Source organism: Phragmites australis, chromosome 5 (genome assembly GCF_958298935.1).
Source record: "Phragmites australis chromosome 5, lpPhrAust1.1, whole genome shotgun sequence".
NCBI classification, from domain to species: domain Eukaryota; kingdom Viridiplantae; phylum Streptophyta; class Magnoliopsida; order Poales; family Poaceae; genus Phragmites; species Phragmites australis.
In genome coordinates this window covers 7,574,369-7,601,004 of record NC_084925.1, presented here as the reverse complement: position 1 = coordinate 7,601,004, position 26,636 = coordinate 7,574,369, and the positions used below count along the sequence as shown (strand labels likewise).

Below are 26,636 nucleotides of genomic sequence, written 5' to 3'. Positions count from 1 at the left end.
CGTCTTCCTCCGTCTCCATCTCCATGTGCGTGTAGCCCACCAGCCTACCACGTTTTCATTCGTCGTCTTCCTCCGTCTCCATCTCCATGTGCGCCGCATGCACACTTGTGTTCACCGCCGTTAATTACCTCGCACCACACGGCTTTCTCCGTTTCACTTCCACGACATCCCAAAAGAGAACCCCAAAGTCTAAAACCCTCGACCCAAAACGACAGATAAAGCGGCGAGGAAAACTGACCGGAAAATCGATCGGTTGCTTGGGAGAGCATGGTGGGGGAGGCGTGCAAAGGTGGTTCACGCCCGGTGCTGTTCGTGCTCATCAACCTCGTCATCGGCATCATCGCCGTGGCCTCGAGGCTGATGTCGTCGTCGCCGGCGGCGGCCGAGGACGGAGGTGAGCGCCGAAGCCTCCTGCGCGCGCCGTCCCTCGCCGTCGACTGCCTCAAGCTGCTTCAGCTTCTCCCGCCTCGGTTTCGCCGCCGACCACGCGCCGTTCGACGAAGGAGCCGCGGACATGGAGCCGTCTCTACAGCGCCCGGCAGCGGGGGTAGTGGAGAGAGGTCACGAGCACGAGCCGGCGCGCGTTGAGAGGAGCAGGTCGGAGGCGGCGGCGGAGGCCCCTGTGCGGCGGCCGCGGGCGAGGGGGGCGCGGAAGCCGGCGAGCGAGGAGTCGGCATTGGCTCACCTCACACCTGCGGACGGCAAAGCGACGTCGACGGCGAGGGAGGCCATTGGGATCGTCGTCGTAGCCCACCACATCGACGGGGAAGGGGACAACGAGGAGCCTCCGGCGGTGGAGGTGGACGCGCGCGCGGACGACTTCCTCCGGCGCTTCCGGGAGCAGCTGCGGCTGCAGCGTCTCGATTCCATCCTCCGCTACAGACACACGCTGCGACGCGTCGGCGCTGCCTAGATTGATCGACGAAATACATTTTGCCAGAGGGGCCTAAATGAAAACGTGTGTTTTTTCTTCAAAAGAAAAGTCTGTACCTGTACGCTTTTTTCATTAGTTAGTAATTGATAATTATCGGCGTGTTGCAGGTTCCTTAATCTAATATTCATCCTTGTCAGCGCGCAGCCAATAAGGTTATATTTTAATATTAATTAGCTATTCTTTCTAATTCTACTCTCTAGTAACAAAAGAGTGTCATTTGGACATTGACACTATCATTACTTTAACCACTAATTAACTTAGAGTTATACACAAATATTAAGATGAATGATAGAATAACCATCTTACTCTCTTTTAATACTATTAATTATATAGTTGATCTATAAATAATAATGACATAACATGACTACTCAGATTCTATAAAAAGCAATTGGAGGGAACAAGGACATTACCAGTGCGAAATTTTGGAGCCAAAATTGAAACAAAGATAACTGACCCTAGAGCTAGGTAATTTTGAAGATAAGAGGGAAACTTTCAAAGTGAAAGAAAAAAATCAATTTTGGAGCCAAAAGGTAGTTTCATGGTGTATGAGCTGTGACTATATAAACAAGCATGTTCACACTGTAAGCAAGCGTCTCCACGCATGGCTTGTAAAGAGATATTTTCAATTGATTTAAACCTTGCATCTAATCAACATAAAGACAACAACTCAATAGCAGGCCATATCCTGATGCCTGACACAACTCAGTGATGGACTTGTATAATATATAATTATTAGTAATATATATATATATATACATGATAAGAAGGTCTTAATATTTTGAAACTATTTTTCAAGATAAATCTAACTATACCATTTTTAAAAATCAGATTTTTTTTAAAAAATATCAGTGACCAAAGTTTAAACATATTGTCTACACATAATCTAAAATAATACTCTTTTCTTACATATAACTAAAACCAATAAACTAAGTCGACACTCTTTTTTTTTTTTACATATGTACATTAAATCATAGTTATTACGACGATGTGGTGAGACACGGTGACCCACTACCTTCACATCTTTATAGCGTTTATGGCACGTGACATGACCACGCTATACACATATCAGCATAGCGAATACACACATCGTAGTCTAGGATAATATGAAATTATTTTGACAAATGGAAATATAAATATAGCTCAAAAGTGATAATCTAGGATTTTAGAAAATCAAAATAACAATGTATGCAGCACAAAATCAGCTCTGAGATCGGTCAGCCTCCATAGTCGGCCACGTACTATCATTTTTACCTTTGAATCTTGAGCGGCCAGTCCAGATCAACATCGAATTCATATACATGAAGCCCTAAACCTAATCCACTATATTCACCCTGTCTCCGTCGCTGCCATCTCCGATGGTGACCTCTACCACGCCTTCCAACTCTAGCTCGCCGCGGCCATCCAAGCTTCCCTTCACGTTCATCCCTCCTCTCTTCCAATGTCACCTTGTCCTCTTCATCACAATCTGCTCCCACGCTCGGTGGTAGGCAGGGCAACGACGGATGACCTCGATGGCAGAGATCTTGGTGGTGGGTGATGGTGGACGACCTCGGTGGTGGATCTCAGTGGAGGGCGACGGTGGACAGCCTCGACGGTGGACGGCAAGGAGCATGGGCAGGTGGACAAGGCAACACACGTCTCGGCTGTGGTGGTCCGGTGGCGTTGTGATCCGGTGATCTTCTCAAAGAAGCTTATGAGAAGGCTCAGTGTGATTGTGAGAGGCTTTGTGCACGCCTTGCTAAAGTGGTAAAGTACAACTCTAGTGGAATCGAGGAAGTGAGTGGTTCATTAGATTAATCTGGCTTAAGATCAAGTTGCTTGTGGTGAGCTTCTTCTCATGGTGAAAATTGCATATTTGATAGAGGAGCGATTAAAAGCTTGAACCCACCTCAATGTGGATTAGGGAAGACCGGTAAGTCTTCGAGACAATGGTAAAAAATCCGATGTCTCATTTGTGGTTTGCCTACTTAAACTTATTTACTTTGAATAATTTACATTTCTAGAATTATAATTGGTTACATGTCACCCTAGATTGCAAATCTTGACATAGATATAGAATTGATCACTTTAATTGATACATAGATTTTAGAGGTTTCATATGTGTTGTAATCATTTGTTTTTAATTCTACATCTTTATCGATTATATTTTGCTAGAAATTTTAGAACCGCTTATTCACCCCCCTCTAGTCGACCTCCTTGATCCTACACCGGTTGACTAAGGGGGAATACAAGCACAAAAAAATTCACATGAAGAATGCATTTTACTACAACAAGAGAGGCCTTGGATGCTTTCCCCAATCCAGTTGAAAAAGCCATCAAATCACCGGAGATCAAGAATTGCTTCATCAAAGAAGTTGGTACATATTGCCAGCGTTATCAAGTCACCGGTCACCACACAAAAGAATGTTTAATTCCTACCAAACCTCTCCCTACTTTGCCTTCTAAACACAAGTCCACTTTCAATAATCATCATTTTCTATTGCATAAGCTTAAGAGTGGAAAAATCATGGCTAAATTCATTAGAACTCAAGCTAAGGGCAAGCTTCTAAAGCAACTTTGGGTGCCTAAAGCTCTTGTATCTCACTTCAAATGTACCAAACTTGGTTGGGTACCTAAACAAAAATCTCGATCTCATGTGTGTAAGATGCAGAAGGTGACAACCATTTCGATGGAATGGGAGAAGTTGTGACAGTTTCTCATCGTCCTATGCCTAAACTGCAAGAGTTTCTTCAAAGTCATCAAGCCATTACTAACACGGAAAATCACTCACAGCTTCGCGATGATCTAGTCAAGCACATATGGGAAAAATATGGAGGGGTGTAGTATATGTAGTTGCACCAATATAGTCGCTACCTATCATGTACTGCTTTTAATTACGTATGCACTTGTAATAATGTAGTGAGTACTTATCATGTAATATTTTTAAGTATGTATGCAGTTGTAATAAAGTATGGTAATGTATGTAGCTTTTTCATCACATAGCAACATCGCTCATACAACTAACATAGATAGTCTATACAACTAACATAGAGTTCGTACAACATATATAGTCCATGCAACATACTTAAAGTGCAAACAAAGATAGTCCATACAACTAACATAGATAGTCCGTACAACATACTTAAAGTTCAATATATGAAGTAGCTCAACCCAAGCCTATGTCAAACTACCGAGCGATGATCTCATCCTGCAAGATCGTATAGTATAGTCGTTGCCACTCACTCATACTGAAAGTGCATCTAGGCCTCATAAGTGGGTTTTAGCTTATTGATGACAAAACGATTAAGGATCTAATATGTTTATCTAAGTCATGAACAAGTCTAAATCTAAATTGAGAAGACATATGATGTTTGACGCCCTTCGAAAAGAAAGGAGAAGCAACTAGGAGTACTCAATAGGATTTAAATTCTTTTATTCTTGAAATTGAGTCTAGAATAGCCGCTCTATTAAGAGGGTTGCATTTGATTGCTTGATTAGTGTCTCAATGCTCGAGATATCCTTTAGAACCAATAAGTTGAGAGACACACTCACCCACGGACATCGGGTTGTTTAGCAAAGTTCACTAAGTCCGGAGTCTCCGGTGTTCACCGGATACTCCGGTACTCAGTATTTAGTCCGGAGTCTCCGAGATAGACTCCGGCAGAGGGTGTTCGGTTCTGCTTTATTTTTGTTGAAAAAGACCGGAGTCTCCGGTGTTCACCGGATACTCCGGTAGTTGGTGAGTTTTAAGGCTGGAGTCTCCGAGTCTCCGAGGGAGACTCCGCCAGAGGTCGATCGGTTAGGCCTTTATTTTTATTGAAAAAGACCGGAGTCTCCGGTGTTCACCGGATACTCTGGTAGGAGAAAATGTTTTAACCGGAGTCTCCGAGGGAGACTCCGGCAGGGGTGTCTCGGTTAACATTTATTCTTTTTGATAAAGGACCGGAGTCTCTGGTGTTCATCGGATACTCCGATAACTGGAGAAGCCGGAGGGTCCGGCAAGTCTCCGGACTTAGTCTAATTGATAGCCCTGTCAGGACCGGAGACTTCGGTGTTCACCGGAGACTCCGGTAACTTAACATAATTGTAATGGCTAGTTCTGACACGTTCTGTGACCGTTTTGATGCTGATTTTGGATTTGGAACCGGATACTCCGATGTTCACCGGAGACTCCGATCAAGTCTGACAGAACAGTAACGGCTAGTTTTTGAGAGAGGGCTATATATACTCCCCTTGGCATTAAAGGCTTGCTGTTGCTGGTGAACTCTAGACTCCTTGAGCATTATATGAGCATTCTAAATCCCTTCAACCACCTATAGTGCTAAGTTTTGCAAAAATTTAGTGAGTTTGGGTTTGGAGTGAGATTAAGCCACTTGAGCATTGAGTTCTTCCTCGAGCATTCGCTGTGATCTTTACTCTTGAAGCTTTGTGCTTCTAGACGGTAAGGCGTCGCCCGTAGAGCACCCAATCTTTGTGGAGTGCTACGGGAAGTTTGTAATCGACTTCAAATTGAGTAAGGAAACTCTAGCTTGATCTTTGTGGTCGCTAGAAGAGGATAGGGTTGGAAAAGATTCGGCTCTTTGTGAGCTCCTCAACGGAGACGTAGGCACTTCTTTGTGAGGTAGCCGAACTCCGGGATAATCCCTTGCATTCTTGTTTGTGTAATTTACTTAATCGTATGGATTTGAGAATTTACATATAAGTTGCCTTAGTGATCATCTTGCTAGTATTAACTGTTATTTTAGCTTTGTGATATCTAGTAGACATAGCTTCACCTTTAGATTCTAGCTGCTCGCTTTAATTCATAGTTGTTCTTGATTTCCTGTATAGACCGGAGACTCCGGACCAGACCGGATACTCTGGACCAGACCAGAGTATCCGACCTTCACCGGAGTATCCGGCAGTTTTAATCCGCTGTTTTAGTTTTAATTTTCAGAAAAGTCTATTCACCCCACCTCTAGGCACTTTCACATACCACTAAGATCCATATTCATCACCTTATCATCTTCAATCCTTCTCCTTAATGCAATATCTTGCTCCTTCAGTTCAATCTTTTTCTTCTCAAGTGCAAGTCTCTCATCATAATGCTCTTTTTTTGCAACCTCTTTCAAGGCTTCTGCCTCTTTCTTCTTAGTTCACATGTTTTCTAACGCTTTCATGTAAAGATTATTTCCAGAAGAGATAGGATTTTTACCTCACCGCTGTCGCTCTTTCTCCACCTTTCTACCTCCTGGCCTAACCACGGGCTCGAAAGTTTGACTCTCCCCATCATCCTCTTCATGACTCGGTGGTCCGAGGAGTGGACGATGGACTTTCAATGACAGATGCCTTCTGTATTTTCTAGACACACCTATCCTTCCACTTTTGCTCGTGCTGCAAGATATTCCAACAATGCAACAGTCTGAATGATCTGGCCTTCGGGTCTTTTGACTTATACAATTCACATGCATGCATTACCTCCACATGTATATACGTGTTATTAGACTTGCACCAACATATGAAATGACAATCAAACAAAGAAGAGAATATTATACCTTATCTTGCTATGTCACTCTTCTTTGCCTCATGTTTTGAATCTGGACATAACATCCACAAAAGCGGTTAACACCTTCTAGTATGATAGACCAACAATACCGGGGAGAATTAGAATTACGATCAGACGCAAAGTCCTTATCCTCATGAAAATAATTAGTAATTCTTTGCCAGTACGTAGCACGGGATTGTTCATTCCCTTGTATAGCATCTAAACTAACTTCTAGCCATGCTGACACCAACATGTTGTCTTCTTTTACACTAATTTTTTTTGATATGACCTTTTTTGCTTTTTGGGACGCACCAGCTTCTACATGTGACAGTTGTTGCTCCTCAGGTGGGCTTATAAATTGAGTATCATTCCAATACGGCCTATTGTTTTCAATGTTTTGCTCACTCATCAATTCCAAAAAACCATCCATTGTTGTAACATGCACCTGCATAACAAAAATTGTATCATGATATTAATTTCTAGCATTGCAAATATATACTTAACCAATTTCTAGCATTACAAAATTTCTAATATTAAAATGATGTTGTTCGCTGTCCTCCCTCTTCTTCTCTCCTAGTTGGCCTCCATCTTTCTCCAGCTGGCTCCCTCTCTCCTAGTCAGCCTCCCTCTCTCTCTCCAGCCGGCCTCCCCTTGTGCCGGCCCTCTCTCTCCCCTGGCCCTCTCTCGCTCAGACCTAGGGGGCGGGGGCACTGGAGGACCCGAGGCGGCGACGCGGGCAGTCAAGGGGGTCGGCGATGTAGGTAGCCAAGGGGGCTGGCGGCGTGAGGCAAGCGGAGGAGCCGACGATGCGGGGCAAGTGGAGGAGCCGGCGACGTGGTCAGCGGTGGGACTAGGGCGGAGGTAGAAGGCGTACCTGGCGTGGTGAGCGAAGGAGATGTCAATGGCAGGAAGGAGTGTTCGTTGAGGGATAGGGAGCCGGTAGTCACTTCCTACATCTGACGATCAAGGGATGCAAAGTAGGGATCCTAAAAAATAAGAAGCCGGATGAGGGATCGGTTGGAGAGCCATTTGTGTTTTTTTTGCTAAAAAATAAGGTAAGAGGTGGGATGAGAGTTTGATTGGAGATGCTCTAAGACCATTTTTGATAAGTAACAAAAGAGTGTTGTTTGGACATTGAGTGGCCACTAATTAATTATTAGTATAATATATATGCATAATATAACAAGGTCATAATAATATTTTGATACTATTTTTCAAGACAAATTTAGCTATACCATTTTTAAAACTTTAATCAAAATATTACAATGCTTTTAGTGGTCAAAGTTTAAATATGTTGACTATATGTAATATAAAAAACACTCTTTTGTTACGTCTGTACATTAAATAATGATGACAGCAAACTAAGACGACAATATATAATCGTGCATTAAATAATTGCATGTGTTTTTTTCTTCAAAAGAAAAGTATGTACATGCACTCTCTTTTTTTCATTAGTTAGTGATTGGTAACTATCGGTTTGTTGCAGGTAGCTTAATCTAATATTCATCCTTATCAGCGTGCAGCCAATAAGGTTATATTTTAAAATTAATTAGGTATTTCATCTAAGGCCACTATATAGTTAAAAAAGAGTGTCGTTTTGGACATTATCACTGTAATTACTTTGACAGCTAATAATTAATTACTAGTATAATATATATGCATGATATAACAAGGTTGTAATATTTTAAAACTATTTTGCAAGAAAAATTTAGCTGTAGCGTTTTTAAAACTCCAATCAAAATTTTTAAAAGCTTTTAGCGGTCAAAGTTTAAACATATTGACTACTATTTTGTTCCGTACGTATAACTAAAACCATTAAACTGAGACGACACTCTTTTGTTACGTATGTACATGAAATAATGACGATTGGTAATGGTAGCTAGATCGTCTCGTCTCGCACAAAGCTAGCCTTAGCTTTTAATTTTTAAGGACGAAAGCTACACGCATTCAGTGGTCAAAGTAATTATCGGCCGTGATGCTGATGAATACAAATTTAAGGATGCCAGCCCACCTGGCCCATTTTTTTATCGTACGTATTATTTTTGGTGGACCTGGGCTTACCTTTTTTGAGAAAGGGGAGAGTGCAGGCGGCAGCAAGGAGGCGGCCCATCAGAATCAGATCCCCTCTCGTCGCCGGCTCCGGCGAGCGATCGTGGGGAGGGAGGGAGCATGCGGCAGCAGCACCACGCCTGCAGCCGGGCCCACCAGGTGGGCGCCCTCCTCCTGGTCGCCGCCACCTTCGTCCTCACCCGTCTATTCGACCGCCTCCTCCTCCCCGACACATCTGCTTCGTCATCGTACTCCTCCTCCTCCTTCTTTGGAGCTGCAGACGCCGCACTCCGCATCTATGTCTACGCCGAGGGCGAGATCGACGGCCTGCGCGCCCTGCTCCGCGGCCGCGACGGCACCGTCCCCGCTGCCACCTGCCTCAAGGGCCAGTGGGGCACCCAGGTACGGTACCCCCTGTTCTGCTCTGCTTTTTTTTTTTGGATAGGCCCTGCTCTGCCCTTTGGTACTACTCATCGTTGCTAATTACAGGGATACAGTCACTAGTCACTACAGTTGCTGCCCCTGCCCCCTACCACCTGTACACACACATTTTCCTAATTCAGCTCAGAGGTTTAGGCCCGGTTTGTTTATTATTCTGATTATGGATTCTAATCTCAAAAACAAAAGCAAAATAAACAGTCATAACATAAAAAGCTAATTCTCACGATCTACAAGCCAAATTGTACTATAAAATCCTACAATCTATAATCCGGTGGGAATGAGCTTCCACAGATTCTACGAAATGGACTGGAATTCTCACAATCTGAAGTAAAAACAAATAGACCCTTATACTATTAACCCTGCACAACACACCCAATCAATGTTTCAACCAAAACAGCATGCAATTCTACTCCTAAATTCAAAGGAAAAATGTAGTATTACTCTAGGTCATACAGCTTCTGCCGAATGTTATTCTTCTTGCCAGAGTAGCATTATAGCATAGCAGAACCTACTCGACCCTACTCTACCGAACTAATAATAACCTTATTCTTGTTAAAGCAATCGATTTTGGGTACCTGCGCTGCATTCACAGTCTGTGTCTCTCTCTTACACTCTACACAAAACGAAACAGGACTATCCTCATGTCAGTCCCTTTCCATTTCATAGGTGAAGATCCACCAGTTTCTTCTCAACTCAAGGTTTAGAACACTCAACAAGGACGAAGCAAATCTCTTCTTCGTTCCCAGCTATGTTAAGTGTGTTCGCATGACAGGGGCACTCAGTGATAAAGAAATCAATCACACCTATGTCAAGGTAAATGTAAATCCCCACATGATTTGCCTGAATCATATGCGCCTGGGCAACAGTTCCTTAGTGTTTCACCTTCATTCTCTGCAGGTTCTCAGTCAGATGCCATATTTCCGTAGATCAGGTGGGCGTGACCACATTTTTGTCTTCCCAAGGTACCGACTTTTTATTTACCGTTTGAAAACCTGGAAATAAACATATAATCGATTTTTTAAAGAATATATGTTGGGGTTTTACATTTTACTCAGTTACCTAAGAACACTATTCCTTTTCTGTCATATGTAGTGGTGCTGGAGCTCACCTATTTCGCTCATGGTCGACATTTCTGAATCGATCTATCATCCTTACTCCAGAGGTACTAGTCGTTTGTGGTGCTGTTTGCACATGCTTCATTTTTTTCCCACAAAAGGAAAGAGTTGTAGTGGTTTAAATTATCCAAATCTTAGGGCATGCCTCTAGGACTTCATTTGTTGTTTTCTCTTTAAGAGTCTTTCGTACATCATTCTTATAGTAAGGTGTTCTAATTCATAGTGCTACAAAGGTTTACACAATGCCATTACATCTCATGGTAATTATTACTCTTAGTGGCCTAAGCTCAGTGATCACACCCAACCAGCTAATGCCATTTAATTTGTTTATTTTTATTTATGTGTGATAGAATTGGGTCCCACTTTGTAATTGTCTTTTACTAGTATATCTCATCTACCTATACTGTATTTGTAGCTATATTTGCTCTACTACAACGATAACAGTGTTTCCTCGATCGTTAACATGAATGATGGTGGTTACACCTCGTCTAATTAAAACACAATTCATGAGGCATCGGCAATTTGTTTGCAAGTGAGTTGGAAAAAGGCCACTTCGAATTGACTTGGTTCATGCGTGTTGTGCCATCCTCTTTCCTATCAGTATAACTGAGCTTGCAAGCTACTTAGAATGACCTTATGTTGTATTTGTCAGGGTGACCGTACTGACAAACGAGGTACAAGTGCATTTAATACATGGAAAGATATTATTGTACCCGGTAATGTGGACGATTCTATGGTGAAGTCCAATGCGCGTGCTGTCCAACCGATCCCATTAACGAAAAGGAAATACCTAGCAAACTTCCTTGGACGTGCCCAGGGAAAAGTAGGCCGCCTTCGACTGGTGGAGCTTGCAAAGCAGTATCCTGACAAGGTTGGCTTCCATTTGATTTTTAAAAACAGTTTAACTTGGTATTACATTATCAATGCACAAAAGCCTTCCTTTGAACGGTTTACTGTAAAATGTTATTCTGTATAGGCACATTGCAATGCATGGAAGTTGTCATTGTTGGGGCCAAACATCCATATTTTATGTTATATTTCTCAGATTAGTTGTGGTTGCACAATTTTCTTTCGTTTTTTGGTTGCTGTTGGGGAGTGCTTCATACACTCAAACTGCATATGTGAATTGGTTTTGTGAACTTTCAGCTGGAGTCTCCAGAACTGAAGTTGTCTGGCCCTAACAAATTGGGAAGGATCGATTACTTCAAGCACCTGAGGAATGCAAAGTTCTGCTTGGCTCCTCGTGGCGAGTCGTCGTGGACACTTCGGTTTTATGAATCCTTCTTTGTGGTGAGCTCTCTCCTATTGGACTCTTAAAAGAAGAGTTTTTCAATGCATGGAAGTCATGAGCTTGTAAGAATGTTGATGACAGGAATGTGTGCCAGTGATCTTGTCAGATGAAGTTGAGCTTCCTTTCCAGAATGTTATCGACTACAGCAAAATATCAATAAAGTGGCCGTCATCTAGGATTGGGCCCGAGCTCCTCGGGTACCTTGAATCGATACCAGGTATCATATTGCATGCTACTCAGTTTGTACTACTAGTATAGAATAGAATATGGTACGTTAAGGCAGGCTGGCCTGGATCAAACAAAGTTAAAGTTGGTTGGTGTTGCAGATGAAAGGATCGAGGAAATGATTGGTCGTGGACGCGAGATGAGATGCATGTGGGTGTATGCGGTAGATGCAGAGCCGTGCTCCGCCATGAGCGGTATCCTGTGGGAGCTGCAGAGGAAGGTGCGGCGGTTCCATCAATCGCCGGAAACGTTCTGGCTGCACAACAGGTCGATCGTGAACAGAGATCTGGTTGAGTTCCACAGCTGGAGAAGCCCTGTTCCGTTACCATGAACCATTCATACATGAACTCTCAGCTAGTCGGCGGTAGCTGTCTTGTAGGTTGGCATTTTTGAGTTTTCCTTGTTTTATTTTTGTTAATCCGAGGAAGAAACATGGACATTACGCTGTAACGTAGAACAAGTTGTTAATCTGACCCAACTATCAATATAAACATGCATTCTACCTCCTAATTAGGAAAAAATCCATATTGTTTCCTTCAACTATTGCTCGAGTCTGTGTTTCCTACCCGAATAGCAAAATCAGATATCTCACCTCCTCTAACTATTAAAACTAGTGAAATTTATCTCTTTAACTAGTTTTGAGGGTGGTTTCGTCCTACGTGGCTTACACATGATGATGGGATCCACATGTCAGATGACATCTTCTTCATCTTCTCCGTCTTTCCTAGTCGGCCCCCATGGGCAGCGACCAGTAGGGCCTCTAGTTGATCCTCCCCTTAACGCCATGGGCAGCGGTAGCAAGGCCTCCAGTTAGTTCTCCCCTGCCTCAGTGGACGGCGACAACAACTCCGCCCTAATCATTCCTAGTGGGAGAGTAGCAGGGCCTCAGCGGGACGACAACATGGCTCGGCGAGGTGGCAGTAGGGCTTTGGCCTCCTCAATCCACGGCGATGGCAGTCCTTGGCATGACGGGATGCACAGCACAGCTCAGCGTGCTGCGGCAGCAGGAGCTCTGTCCCATGCGACGTCGGAGGAGACGACCGCAACCGACAATAATTCAATCTTCGTCGTGAGGACCAAGGCTGCAACAAGCGGGGAGGAGGAGAAGTACAAGTGGCGGACCTCGCAGGAGGAGGCGATGAAGCAGTTGTCGGTAGTGGTAGTGCCATCGACGCCGGTGCGCACATCGAACTACACCAAGGAGGAGGTGGACACGATCCTCATTTAGTGTGGTCACCTTAGCATAACCAACCATCTACTACCCTACGCAAGGAAGAAGGCGGTCTGGGGCTCACCAAGAAAGAGAGGCGACGACCGGAGTGGAAGAAAACTTGATGGAGTGGAACAGAGTGACGACGGGATACAAGGCTTGTGTGCGGTCACCACTGGTCCGAAGCTCATCCTTGGCATCAGTGTGTCTCAGTGGCTCCTCAGCTTGAGAAAACCATGATTAGGGACAGTTGGGATTTCGCCGCGAGGTTCTCCCCCGATACCTGCGATTGCGCGAGAGGATCACGAACGCATCCACCACAGAGAGGAGATAGTGCTCAATGCGCACGAAAGGGAAGCATGCTAGGGGGTTCTTGGGTCGAGGGCATGGTCGTGGCCCGATCGATGGTGTGCGGCTGAGGCGCTCGATCACCATGGAGAAGCGCGCTGGCGTTGGGCCGAAGGAAAAGCGACGGGCACAAAAGAAGGAGGAGGGCAAGGGGAAGCTCACTGTGTGTTTGTTTGGTCGGAAGGAGGGCTGCAACGGTGGCTCGATGTGCGATAGGATCGGGTGGTGGCTAGAGTTGGGGAAGATGAGGCTGATGCACTCAATTCATGTCTGGAAAGGGCTAAACGGGGCTCGAGCGCTATGGATGATGCTCGGTGGCAGCTCTGTGCTGTGCTTTGTGCTCTGGCGAGAGAGGGAAGAACAAGGGAGAGGGAGAGGAGGGAGGTGCAGCGCCCTTTAAAGAGCTTAGGACGACGGTGTCTGTGGGCTGGTGAGCTCTATTTTTTTTTGAGAGAGAGAAAAGAGGGAAGAAGAAAAGATGAGATATCATATGACAAGTGGGGCCCATTGCCACGTATGACCCACATCGGACAAAACCATTTTCAAAACCATGTGGGGAGGAAAAAAATCCGTTATACATAGTTGAGGGAGGTAAAATATCTGGTTTTGCGGTTGAGAGGAAAAACAAGCTTGGATAATAATTGAGGGAAGCAAATTTGACTTTTTCAGTATTTAGCCACTAGTCCACTAGCGAGGAACAATTTACAATATTCATCTCTAATTGGATGCACAGGGCCCATGAACTTGTCGGCGACAAGTTTCGATCCTACCCACTTTGTTGAATGGGTGACAAGTTTAGGCCTTGTCCAGTCTAGTGGTCCACGTGGATATATCGCCGGTTCAACGGGTGATAAGTACATTTATGTAACATTTCAAAATTGATGCACATTTTTGTTAATTTCGAAAATAAAAAATCCAGAAGGCCGACCGAAGTCCAACGACTCGCTTGCTGGCGCCTCAGCCCAGGGCCTGGCCCGTACCTAAACGGCTAACCTGGGTCGGGCCCTACTGGGCCAGACAGAATCTATCACAACCCAAGTCCAACTGGCCCAACATCCTCCTCGTTCGAGACCTGCTGCGAGTTTGGAGCAGAGCAGAGCAGCCTCAGATGAGATCCGGAATGGTAAGCGCGGCATGGATCAACCTCTCTCTCCTTCTCCTAGGGTTCCCGCTCCCTGTCGTCTGACCTCTGACCTGGTGGCGGGGTGGTGCGCGCGCGTGTTGTGCGGACGCGATGCAGGCGGCGACCTCGATCTCGAGCCCGGTGCCGGCGGCATGGTACCCCACGCTGGCCGTCGCCATGGTCGCCGTCGGCCTCATGCTCGCCGCCTCCTTCTTCATGTACGTGAAAAACACATGCCTCTCGTTCGGTTCGGTTGGATTTGCGGCGGCAGCAGCTAGCGTTCTCCTCTGTTGTCGCGATCGATTCGTGATTTGTCAAACTGCGGGTATAAGCAGAACCGTCCGCTGATTGTGGATTGCTAGGGTGTAGATTGGTTCAAAGTTTTTGTAGAGGTGGTTTCAGGTTAGGGACAGGTCCGAGGTCGACCTACTTAGACACAGGACATGGAAAATAGAGACTGAGCTACTTGTTTTAGAGCTTGCAACACAAGAATTTCACATGAAATAGTTCTACTCTCGTATGAGTTAGGTAAAATTCGCATGTTCCAAATGGGTCTTTAGGTCTGGAACTTTTCGGAATTGCCATCTCGGTCGTTTTGTGCATTAAGAATTTAAGATCCCTTTGCTTGAGGTTCCCTTTGCTTGTGTTACCCTAACATGGCTGCGAGTGTCGGGGTTCAACTCAGGTGCGCATATCGCAATTTTTTGGACACTCCAAACACCACTTGGAATTCAACATGGGGTGGGTGTCCGACTTGGGTAACACATTTATCGCGGATTAGTGTGCAACTCAACCTTTCTTGATTGTGAGGTGGTGGGACGGCTTCATTATTTGGTCATATTGAGTTGTCTTAGAAATCTACAGAATACAGAAGGTTTCTAGCTAGATATGTTGATTATGATCCAATTTTTTTAACCATTCTTTTTTTTGTAACAACTTGGTCCACCCTACCAGCTATGAAGCAACTTCATCCAGGCGCAGGCGCAGCTTTGCCAAAGAGATCACCACTGCAGCTGTTGCATCCGTCTTTCTGGTGAGTTCCATTAAAATGTCCATCGCTTCACGGTTCCGACAGAAGCTGTTTGATGTACGACTAACAAGTTTTCTCAACTTGTTCACAGGGCTTTGGATCTCTGTTCGTTCTCCTGGCAAGTGGCGTTTACTTCTGACGATGACAGCTTGCATATGCATGGTTTTGGCTTGCGAACTCTTACAGAAGCAGTAGAATATCTAAGATTTTGAGTTTAGTCTTTTGCCCCACTTGAGCTGAACCGGTGACAGTTAATCCTTTTTCTGATTATGTTATGGTGACATGCTTCATCAAGAAAGAAAAATGAGGTACCTCAAGTCCCTGCCTGAATTATGAAATTTTCATCAGTTATGAACTTACCTGCAACTTTTCTTTGAAACTTATTTATATGATTCATTAAGAAAGGAGTACGTTACGGAATCTCTTCCCATAATACAGAAAACAGATACATATTCTTTTCCTTTTCGAACCTACCTGCAACTTAACGGACATATGTGGTTTGCAGTTCGCACCATCTGTTGTGGTTAGAAGATTTTGCAACTTCTTTGTATTCATTCGCGACAAGTTGAATCATCGCTTAATATTAATTACCATGACAAGAAAAACAAAATACCGGATAAGCGAACAGAAAACCTTTCAATTTTCAAGGAACTACCGGATTCGAACCTCACCCAGTTTTAAAAAGTTGTATAATACTACATGGCCGGTGAACTAAAAGTTCAGATTTCATAAGACAGTTTGCATGATTTCCACCCTCACAAATATCCCAAGAAAATGAAGCCATTATACAGTTCTCTAGACACAACAGCAAAAGTTTAGCTGATCACATCACTTAAAACAGTTGCATATAGTCAGGTATGAGGGTAAGTTTCCTTGTAGCCTGCTAAAACTTGGGTAGATACCCTTAGGCTCAGTTCTGCACACCATAGCCCACCAAGAGGTCAGCGATATCGGAAGGTAGCTCGCCTACCTGGCCATTGCAAAATCTCTGGATGTCAAGGAGGATGCGCTCATCAACACGAGTTACGAAACTGATGACCACACCCTTCCTTCCAGACTGTCCACCTTGTTGAACACGACGGATGTATTTCACTGGTTGTGTGGGCAGATCATAGTTGATGACAACAGGGACCTGCACCACATCAGTGCCACGAAGGTCGGTGGCAATGAGAATACGGGATGATCCGGATTGGAACTCCTGGATGGCAGTGTCCCTGGCGTGCTGATCCATGCTGCCATGGCTTGCCGAGACAGTGTAACCCTTGCCTTTAATCTTTTCTATGAGCGACTTGACCTTGCGCCGCGTGTTCACAAAGATGACGCTTTGTGTGATTGCCATAGTGTCAAAAAGATCACACACTTTACCAAGCTTCACTTCTTCCTTCTCAACTTTGACATATAACTGCTTGACACTGATACTCCTTAGTTCTTCATCTCTTGGCACAATAATTGTCACAGGCTTATCCATGAACCTGCGGCTAAACTCAAGGGCTTCATTGGAAAAGGTGGCAGAGAGGAGTCCAACCTGGATTTTGGGTGGGAGAAGCTGGATAACATTACAAGTCTGCAAGAAAGATGGGTAGTCATAAGTTAATGAAATAGAGGCCATCATATTGTAGCATGAGCATAACTAGAGCTTATATTCGGATAACACGTGCTACATACGTAGGTTGTTCAACAGTCATTCATTGTGATTACCACACTTGAGCCAGTAGGTGGGTAAAAAACTAACCTGGTCCTTGAAACCTCCTGTGAGTAGTTCATCTGCCTCATCCAAAACAAACGTTCTAATGTGATCTGGACAGAGTGCTCGCCTTTGAAGCATGTCAAGAACGCGACCAGGAGTGCCAACGATGACTTGAACTCCGCTTGACAGAATTTGCTGGTCCTCACGGATACTAGTGCCTCCAGAACAAGCATGTGCTTTAACACCAAGGAACTTACCAAGTGCTCGAATAACTTTCTCGGTCTCCTGCGCCAAGTCACGTGTTGGTACAAGAACCAAAGCTTGGCATTCTTCAGATCCATAGTCAAGTTGCTGCAGAACTCCACAGCAAAGTGTAACAGTTGTTCCAGACAAAGCCTGCAGGATAACATCCAGACCCTTACATAAGGGAACAATTCCTCTTTGATGGATTGCAGAAGCCTTCTCCAGACCTTTAAACAAAATGGCAAGAAAATGGGGATAAGTACAGAGAGAGAGGGGGGGGGGGGGGTTGTAAAATGCTTTAAAACAACAAATAAAATATGAATTACCATAAGCATATATTCCCTTCAGTAGGTTTTCTGGAAGACCCATCTCACTGAAACTGTCACAAATATCATTGTGTGCGCTGAATTCTTTGGAATTTTGAGCAAGCCTATAGCACACAATGTAGGAAAATCAAATATTCTTGTCTGATGGTAAATGTGAATATGAATATGACGGCTAATGAGTAGATGAATAAGCTGAAATGTTGGATCCCATACCGTGCATCCACTTTAGAGGCATATTGCCTTTCATGGAACTGAACTCCTTCAGGTCCCACTCCATCCATGTCAACACCTTCAGATGCAGTGTCAAGTGTCAAATAAATTACCTCATAACAAAATATGTTCTAACCCATAAATTCTAAGAAAGGGGGAAGGTTAACCCTGTTTCACCAGAAATATTGTTTAAGTTTTACAGAAAAAAGAGGGAATAATACCCTCTTGCTTGTCCCAAACCCACCACGTGAAAATCAATGTCCCAAAGAATATCATTGCAAGAGTAATAAACCGATAAACACATATAAACAATGGTTTCAGAGTTCAGACTTAGCACAACAAAGCATTTGTTATTTAACTCCAGCACTAATTTTTAAACTGCAATTTTTCAATTTGGCATTTCAAAATGGTATCTTTTGTTATATATGTGGAGTGGAATTGCTTAATTGTAGCTGCAACTTAAACTCAGGTAGCTCTTCTTTATTTTTGGAACAAAAAGGAGTGGCTATAGTACAAACACCTTTGTCGGAGAAAGAATAAAATGAAGGTTAGAAAATTTTCAGCTTCCTTCACTTCCATCTGCTTCCAGAAAGTTGTAGAGAAGTGTTCGTAAAATTAGCAAATTTATATGTCAACCTAATACCAGCTGTGCTAGGATTATGGTACCAAAGCAACCTAACTTATGAGAAGAAATAATTTTTTTGGAAACTACAGTAACACATGAACACATCCCTAATGGCCTAGTTCCTTGTAATTACCATTATTCCCCCTAACTTCCTTTTATTAGATCCCTAGTACTTCATTTGTTTTAACCTACTATATGTTCTATAATCATATTCCTTTGTATTGTTCAGGAATTGAAAATATTGTCCGTATATTCATACATGCAACTATCCCATTCTTATTTGCACACCCACTGCTATATTTTCAATTATGCCTCTCCAAAATTGAGAATAAGTTTGTTTCTTCTTTTTTAGGATCATAGTCCAATACTATTTGTGCCTTTTCCTTCTAAACTAAAATAAAAATATTTATCCCATAGAAAATCTATAGGAATATGGGATAAACAATTAGACGCATAAAGGATTCGTACTCACCTTTTTTGTGTATCCTCTTAATCATGAATGTTGAACTTCCACTGATCAACTGTGTTGTTTCAGTTTTTGACGTGTCGTCTGTTGTTTGCTTCTTCTTAGAGTTGATTGTAGCAGCATCTGGAGCCTCATTGTTGTCTTTGTTCTCCCTATATGCTCCAAACTCTTCAACCGGCTTTGGTCTTTCCCCTGCTATAGCTTTTTCTGCCATATTCAGTTCCTTCCCATGTTCCTTTTCTGAACAACTTTGGAAATCCAACATATCGCACCCTGTCAAAGCTCCAATCCTTGTGGCATAACTGGTGCTATCTGGATCCATCCCTTTATCCAGTTTCTTTGATGAGCTGTTGTTTAATGCTTCATTAACTTTTTGCTCAATTGATCCTTGCTGTTTCTTAGCTCTTCTTTTGAACACATGTATGACAGGAGGCTTTGGTATACCTTCAGGGCAGTATCAACAAAAATGATGTCAACAAACAAAACAAAACAAAACAGCAACCAATTGTCCAACTGTTCCCAACACATTCACCTACATAATTTTTAAAATTAGGGTAAAAACTAAAAGACCCCCCTCCCCCCCACCCACACACACACAAAGAAGAAAACGCCTTTTTCCATCTTGCCGTGCATAACTCATTTTCTTCTACTCATACCCCCATAAGTGAATATGCTTTCTATAACACCCACCCTCTCTTGGAAAAAAATGGTCAACCTACCCCATTTTCTTTGCTATTTGTTGCAGTTTCTTGAGGAAAGGAACCATACTATGTTCAGCCAACTTAGTTTGACATGCAACCACCGACTGCATTGGATGTGATCTCGTCTACATTGAATGTCAATCGATGAGAATGATTTATGAGGGGCAAAGTGAAAAGAATAGGTAACTAATGGGGTGGTTCATGAACTTTGTCCCTCTTAGTTATATTTTTCAAAAATCGATAGTTTTTTTCCTTTTACATAAACAACTTTATCCCCATGTCCTTGAAAGTATTTTCCTTCCAATGGGCTTTAGAAATATATTTCTTGAGACAGTTTTAATGAACATAAGAGAACAAGTTTTTATGAATATAGAGTTCTCACTCACCTCTGAAGTGCTCTTCTCCAATCATGTTTGTTGAACTACCACCTATGGGGTGTGCCACTTCAGCTTTTGAACTTTTTTCAGTTGTTTTCTTGGAGTTTATCGTAGTGACTGCTGGAGCATTTGTTTTGTTTTCTTTGATCTCTCTGTCAAATCTTAACTCCTCAATAAACTTTGGCTCTTCCAGCAATATACCTGCTTGTGCTGTATTCAGTTCCTTTTTATGCACCTTGTTCGAGCAACCTTCCAAGTCTAACGCATGGTTGCCTGTTGAAGCTACAATCCTTGTGTTATGGCAGCTGCCTGGAGGCATCCCAATAGCTATGTTCCTTTTGTCTTCAGATTCCTTATTGAAGCCATCAAGACGATCTTTACCATTCCATTCTTCTAATTCCTTCCTTTGTTGTTCTATACTTTTTACTTTGTCCTCTATTGTGAACGTGACCATTCTAGAAGACCATCCAAACACAAAGTGATAGGAGAAGGGGGTTCCATCAAGATTTCTTAATGCTATCTTCAACCTAATAGGCTCCTTATCCTCAACTTCCAAACTTTCCTCATCCACCTCAACCAACACTCCAAATGCAGAGGCAACTTGATATAACTCCTTCCAGTTTCTGTATATTCTTGGCACCCCACACACTAGAAACCATTGCCTAATCAAGTCAATATTTTCCTCACCACCTTCCTTCCACCTTGTTACAGTGAATTTCATCTCCTTATCATCCAGCGATGTTTCCATTTCGGGATGCTTTAAACAGCTGATTAGGTCATCCTCCGAGCTGAAGGATGCTATGAAATTCTTTCTGCATTCTCTTCTTAATTCCCAGTCATTAGACAGCTTCCAAAATTTTTGTAGTTCATCTTTCACTCTACCCAGGTCCAAGTTACTGATATTAGATGTGATCAGCAGGCAGTGATGGTAAAATTTCTCTTTTGCAACTACCTCTTCTGAAGGTTGAATCATGTAAAATGGAAATCTTGTAGCATGGCCAAATAGCTCTGCCACAGTAACAAAACTTCCTTTTATCTTGCATTGATCCAAATTGTGCAATCTCTCATTACAAGCAAAGCACTTCTTTTTATCTGATAAAGTAGTTGATAGTTCTTTTTCCGGCGCAGCCTTCTTTTCTTGGCTCTTATGTGAAATATGCCCTTCAATCCTTTCCAAAACCATGTGCATGCCCTCTGGTCGCCCCATGTTACGTTACTGCTTATATCAACCTAAGTAAGCAGCTGATGTCCAAAGAAAAAAGGCAAAATCAATACAACATCCCTCTAAACAGGAAATAAGGGTGTTTTTTACTCTAGTTAAAAACAAATGAAACCCTTCTTTTTCAGGACACATCCACCATCAATAGCATAAGAGGATATTTGTGCAGGCAGGTAAATCCAAGCTTAAATCATTATTGTCTTGCAACATTATACTGTCTTCAATGTGGATTTCACTATAATAAAATGACTCGATTAGGGAAAAGTGGGAGTTTCAGGTTTCTCCAAACTTGGCAGAACATATCAACATAGTGATCATTACACACTTCAACATAAATAAATGAACCAATCAATCTGCAACCGTTTTTTCCTCTGCAATATTAGACGAACATTCGAGAGTATTGTTTATGTGCTCTCACAGAAACCAAATAACATAAAGCATCCACTTGACGTCATCAAACGAAACAGTGGAGATATGCCAAGCAAAGGAGTTAGCTGTTTCATAATTCAAACATAACGTATTTTGAATTGACACCAAAAGTACTTAAACACCTAGTCCCAAACTGCCCAATCGAGTTATTCTGCGATGTCCAATTCCAGCGGTCCGGAGACCAAGCTGTCATGTGAAGATGGTCTGTAGAGAGTATGGGCTAACAACTAAAAAACAAATGGAAAGTTTCTTTCTCCGGACACATCAACCATTAATAGCATAAGAGATGAAGGAAGTATAGTTGTGCAGGCAAATGAATCCAAGCTTAAATTGTTTTGTCATGCAATTACTGTCTTCAATATGGATTTCACTATAATAAAATGACTCGATCATGAAAAAAAATGAGAGTTCTGCATTTCTCGAAGACTTGGCAGAACAAATCAACATAGTTGCTACTATGCACTTAAAGAAAAAAATTATCTGCACACAATTTTTCCTCCATAATATTAGAGAATAATGTAGGGCCATGTTTCTGTGCTGTCACAAATACCAATCAAAATTTTCCTCAGCAATATTAGAACATTTTAAAGCAAACCAAAACCTGCGTAAATATCAAAGTAGCAGAGGTAGGATTATAGTAGTAGAAAGTATTGAAGCACTTCCTAACGTTTTATCCAATTCTAATACCAAAGCTCACCTAAGAACTCGAATATAGAAACCCTGCAAATATCAGTGACGGAATACCGTTACAATAAATAGCAAACCCCTATTAAATTGAAGACAGCTTTAGCATCTAAACATAAAGCATTCACTTGACAACATTGAGCGAAACAGCAGAGATATGCCCAGCAAAGGAATCAATTATTTCCCTATCCAAAAATAACATCTTCACTATTGACAGTCCAAGAGTACTTCCCGCCAAGACCAGACCCAGCCCCCAACCGTCCAATCAGGCTGGTACGGTTAATCAGCGCCGTCCAATTCAATTCCAACAGTCCGAAGACCAAGCTGTCGTGTGACGATGGTCCATAGAGAGTTTGGGGTAACGACTGCAAAACCCCCCTACAATCTCCTCCAACACAATAAACAAACAAGGGCAGGGACAGGAATCAGACCAATGGTCCCATATATCAAGTTGCATTGTATTGTACTTTACTCAGTTGTACATATCAAGATCAGGGTTTTGCTACCAGGAGTGGACTTAATTCTGTTGAACCCTAAAAAATTCCAGATTAGGGTAAGCTGTCGTGTGACGATGGTCCATAGAGAGTTTGGGGTAACGGCTATAAACCCTCCCTACAATCTCCTCCAACACAATAAACAAACAAGGGCAGGAACAGGAATCAGACCAATGGTCCCATATATCAAGTTGCATTGTATTGTACTTTACTCAGTTGTACATATCAAGATCAGGGTTTTGCTGCCAAGAGTGGACTTAACTCTGTTGAACCCTAAAAAATTCCAGATTAGGGTCAACCCAGGCCGATCTTGTGCGCGCCTAAGAAGAATCTAAAAAAAAAAATCCTAGAGCGGCAAACAAATCCGCGAGCAACTATGGCGGAGAGAAACAAAGAATCGGACTCCTTGAGCGGTCCAAGCGAGGTAGGGCTCTTCCTTACCAGCAGATGGGGTCATCCAAGTGCGGCCGGGCCTCCACTCCACGCGAGCGCAGTGATGGGGAGGAGGAGGACGACGACGAGTCTACGAGAGAGAGGAAGAGTTCGAGGTGGCGTGCTTCGGCGGGAGGAGGAGGCGGGTTCCGCGGCGCCGGCCAAGAGAGGGATCGCCGGCGGCGGGGGCTGGGGTCGCTGTCGTCTCGAGAACACCGAGAAATGGGAGTCGGTCGCTGTCGCCCGGGCGACGGTTTCATCGGACATACATATCGGGCCTAGGGGCATTTCGGTCACTTCCAGTGAAAAAACGACGGAATACCATCGAGCGCAGAAAATGGCAAATTTGCATTAATGGTAAGTTCCAAAAAGCATCTTCAAAAGACTCCTCATACAAAGAGTCATTCTAAAAAAAACTCCCTCTCTATTTTAATATCCTCTCTAACAGACTTTTTTACCCTAATCATTATATTTCAACAGCTCCCTCTCATGTCCCGTCGGCAATGGATCCTAGCTGTCAACTCTAAGTATTGGTACTGCCTTTCCAGAGAGAGAACTCAGACACCTCCGCTCTGCTCTGCCCTGCTCTGCCATCGGCTCCCCCTCCTCTGACCATTACCACTCCAAGAAAGCGAAGAAGACTCACGCTATGATGCCATGCTCTCACGGCTTGCCAACCCGCTCTGGATGCAGGAGGACGACGACCAAGAACAGGGTCACGACCATGAGCAGCAGCAGCACACGACACCACCGGCCATGGGGTTGGGGATGATGCCGGGGTAGGGGTAGGAGGACCAGAACCTTCTGGCCCTAACCGCCGCCACGTGGGACGGGGGATTCCGTGTGAAAGCAAAAGGAAGATGAGGATTTTGGCTCGTACACCCACTGGTGCCATATATTCTTATATATATAAATCTTGCCAATGCCGAATCACATCAGATCACAATCTTGATCAGTTGGCATGTTTGTTATAATAGATAGTAAGAGATAGAGCCTCTAGATATTTCTACAGCCCCTTTCAATCTGAAGCTCATACTATGTGAGATTAAGATTGTGCCTTAGAGCAGAAAACTGTCGAGCTGGTAAAGGCTTGGTCATGATATCTGCCACTTGATCTTGAGAGGATATAAACCTGATATCCAGTGTTTTATGTGCAACCCTTTCTCTCGCAAAGTGAAAATCTATCTCTATGTGTTTTGTGCGAGCATGAAACATTGGATTTGCCAAGAGATAAGTGGCACCCAAATTGTCACACCAGAGGACAAGACTCCCGGCTTGAAACACTCTCAGTTCTTGTAGAAGAGACTAAACCCAAGTCAATTTGGTTGTAGCGTTGGCTAACGCCTTGTACTCAGACTCAGTGCTTGATCGTGCCACTGTTTGTTGTTTCTTCGAACTCCAAGAGATAAGATTGCTTCCAAAGAACACTGCATAGCCTCCTGTAGAGCACCGGTCGTCCAGACAACCAGCCCAATCGTAATCTAAGAAAGCACTTAGTAGGGTAGAAGAAGATATCCGAACTTGCAGACCGTGCCTATTGAATATTTTGGATATCGTAGAATTCGTTTCACAACACTCTAATGTATAGTCGTGGGACATGATAAGAATTGGCAAACCTTGTTACTAAGTATGAGATATCAGGCCTTGTAATGGTTAGGTATTGAATGCCCAAACTATACTTCTATATTTGGAGCATTCTTCTTCTAACAAAGGCTCACCATCAGTCCTTGATAGCTTCTCAGTCTATGTCATTGGAGTTGTGATACCTTTGCAGTGTTCCATATTAGCCCGCTACAGTAAATCACTGATATATTTTGGCTGTGTAAGCACTATGCCCTCCTTGCATGGATTAACTTCTATTCCAAGAAAATAATGAAGAGCACCTAAATCTTTTACAGCAAATTCCTCCTGGAGCTTCCAGAGTAGAGTATCAGTTGCTTTCGCCGATGAGCTTGCTATTATGATATCATCAACATAGATAAGCATGTACATAGTCACCCCTGCTCGACGAAAGATGAACAATGAAGCATCAATTCTTGACAACACAAAGCCTAATTCTTGAAGTTTAGAACTAAGCCGAGCAAACCAAGCTCTCGAAGCTTGTTTAAGTCCATAAAGCGCTCTATCAAGCTTGCAAACATGTCTTGGATATCTCTTGTCTTCATATCCCGGTGGTTGTGTCATGTATACCTTTTCTTCTAGAAAACCATAAAGAAAGGCATTTTGTTGTATATCCAACTGCCGAAGTCCCCAACCTTGTGAAGTAGCAATTGAAAGAACCAATCGTATTGTCGCAGGTTTAACAACCGGATTAAAGGTGTCCTCATAGTCCAATCCATAACGTTGTTTGAACCCTTTTGCAAATAATCTTGCTTTATAGTGATCAATGCTTCCATCAGCTTTCCGTTTTATTTTGAAAACCCATTTGCAGTCAATTACATTTGTTTTTGGGTTCCGTGGAACCAATCACCAAGTCTGATTTTTAATCAGGGCTGAATACTCTGCATCCATAGCTTGTCTCCAGTTACTTTCACTGAGGACTTCATGATGATCATGAGGCTCAGTGTGACTCAGATGACTAACAAAGGCTCTGCGATTTGGGTCATACCAAACAGATCCAAAAGCGTGCTCTCTAGCGCAACGCTGGTGAGGAGGAGGACGACAAGAAGCGCAAGGCGGCGGCAGTGACGGTGGGCGTGTCCTCGGGCGCCGGCGACACAGTGTTGGATGACGCTGATGACGACGGCGTGAGCATCGATGCGTCCGGGATGAACTGTGACTCGGAGGACACGAGGGGCATCGAGGAGAGCAGCAAGAAGGACGACAAGGACTCAAACGCCAACAGCATGGTGACAGGCGGTGGTGTGGGCGACAGGCCGGCCAAGAACCTCATGGCCGAGCGTCGTCGGCGGAAGAAGCTCAATGGCCAGATCTACATGCTCCGGTCCATTGTGCCCAAGATCAGCCGATGACGGGAGCAGGTTGGTGGGCTCGGGGTTGGATAGGGAGCCAGGGTTGTTCCGTACAAATAGATAGTGAGAGGGATGATTTTGGAGTTGTTAAGTATTGGGAGTGGTATTGGAGAGCTGTTGGAGCTGAGTTTTAGGATAAAATTCTCTAAATTTGACTATATGGAGTGAGATTGGGAGACTCTTGGAGATGCTCTAAGGTGGCATTTCTGTAGACATTCAATTTTTTTCTCAACGATGGTGTGAGCGCGATGGAGTTGTGAATCTTTTTTTTAATTAGCAGTCATGACTAATAGGTTAGTTGCCAAACACAAATAATGGCCTCATGGATTTGAAGGACTTTCGACCGTTGGATACCTCTCTTTTGGTGCAAACCCATGAGATATGAACATCAAATAAATCTTTACTCATGCACTTCCCTATAAAAAAAAACACAATATTTGTTGTTTTGCCATCGATAATGGGGAGATTCTACTATTTACCACTGAATAAGTTGTCTGTTCTA

The 26,636-nt window shown here is 43.4% G+C and overlaps 3 protein-coding genes across 7 annotated transcripts; 2 read left to right on the top strand and 1 right to left on the bottom strand.

Annotated features, from left to right (window-relative positions):
- The first annotated feature begins 8,498 nt into the window (after positions 1-8,498).
- Positions 8,499-19,791, top strand: LOC133918648 (probable beta-1,4-xylosyltransferase IRX10). Of its 5 annotated transcripts, none has more exons than XR_009909825.1 (10): positions 8,499-8,888; positions 9,594-9,740; positions 9,825-9,889; positions 10,020-10,089; positions 10,695-10,913; positions 11,189-11,332; positions 11,415-11,550; positions 15,194-15,272; positions 15,361-15,577; positions 19,572-19,791. XR_009909825.1 is itself a non-coding variant. In XM_062362620.1 (9 exons), the coding sequence occupies exons 1-9, from the start codon at positions 8,607-8,609 to the stop codon at positions 15,479-15,481; spliced, it is 1,263 nt and encodes a 420-aa protein (XP_062218604.1). In that variant the 5' UTR covers positions 8,499-8,606; the 3' UTR covers positions 15,482-15,624. The 5 variants fall into 5 exon arrangements, 3 of the variants coding, with proteins under 3 accessions (XP_062218604.1, XP_062218605.1, XP_062218603.1); XR_009909824.1 differs by lacking the exon at positions 19,572-19,791 and adding an exon at positions 16,728-16,883; XM_062362620.1 differs by lacking the exon at positions 19,572-19,791 and having other exon boundaries at positions 15,361-15,624.
- Positions 15,945-23,444, bottom strand: LOC133918647 (ATP-dependent RNA helicase drs1-like). The gene is made up of 7 exons (XM_062362618.1): positions 23,172-23,444; positions 19,914-21,146; positions 18,833-19,270; positions 17,739-17,814; positions 17,526-17,629; positions 17,002-17,426; positions 15,945-16,833 (listed from the first exon to the last, which is right to left on the bottom strand). The coding sequence occupies exons 2-7, from the start codon at positions 21,109-21,111 to the stop codon at positions 16,180-16,182; spliced, it is 2,895 nt and encodes a 964-aa protein (XP_062218602.1). The 5' UTR covers positions 21,112-21,146; positions 23,172-23,444; the 3' UTR covers positions 15,945-16,179.
- Positions 23,178-26,134, top strand: LOC133917789 (transcription factor ICE1-like). Its single transcript, XM_062361642.1, has 2 exons — positions 23,178-23,390; positions 25,799-26,134. The coding sequence occupies exons 1-2, from the start codon at positions 23,178-23,180 to the stop codon at positions 26,132-26,134; spliced, it is 549 nt and encodes a 182-aa protein (XP_062217626.1).
- Positions 26,135-26,636: the final 502 nt, after the last annotated feature.

What these genes read in the sequence shown, in the direction of transcription:
- LOC133918648 (XM_062362619.1), top strand. Translation starts at nt 8,607, where the DNA reads ATGCGGCAGCAGCACCACGCCTGCAGCCGGGCCCACCAGGTGGGCGCC. An exon ending in CACATTTTTGTCTTCCCAAG is followed by an intron (nt 9,890 to 10,019) that starts GTACCGACTTTT and finishes TGTCATATGTAG; the next exon opens with TGGTGCTGGAGCTCACCTAT. An exon ending in GTACCTTGAATCGATACCAG is followed by an intron (nt 11,551 to 11,659) that starts GTATCATATTGC and finishes TTGGTGTTGCAG; the next exon opens with ATGAAAGGATCGAGGAAATG.
- LOC133918647 (XM_062362618.1), bottom strand. Translation starts at nt 21,111, where the DNA reads ATGGGGCGACCAGAGGGCATGCACATGGTTTTGGAAAGGATTGAAGGG. An exon ending in GCCTCTAAAGTGGATGCACG is followed by an intron (nt 17,630 to 17,738) that starts GTATGGGATCCA and finishes TGTGTGCTATAG; the next exon opens with GCTTGCTCAAAATTCCAAAG. An exon ending in GAAGGGAATATATGCTTATG is followed by an intron (nt 17,427 to 17,525) that starts GTAATTCATATT and finishes TTTTGTTTAAAG; the next exon opens with GTCTGGAGAAGGCTTCTGCA.
- LOC133917789 (XM_062361642.1), top strand. Translation starts at nt 23,178, where the DNA reads ATGGGGTCATCCAAGTGCGGCCGGGCCTCCACTCCACGCGAGCGCAGT. An exon ending in GAGAACACCGAGAAATGGGA is followed by an intron (nt 23,391 to 25,798) that starts GTCGGTCGCTGT and finishes CGTGCTCTCTAG; the next exon opens with CGCAACGCTGGTGAGGAGGA.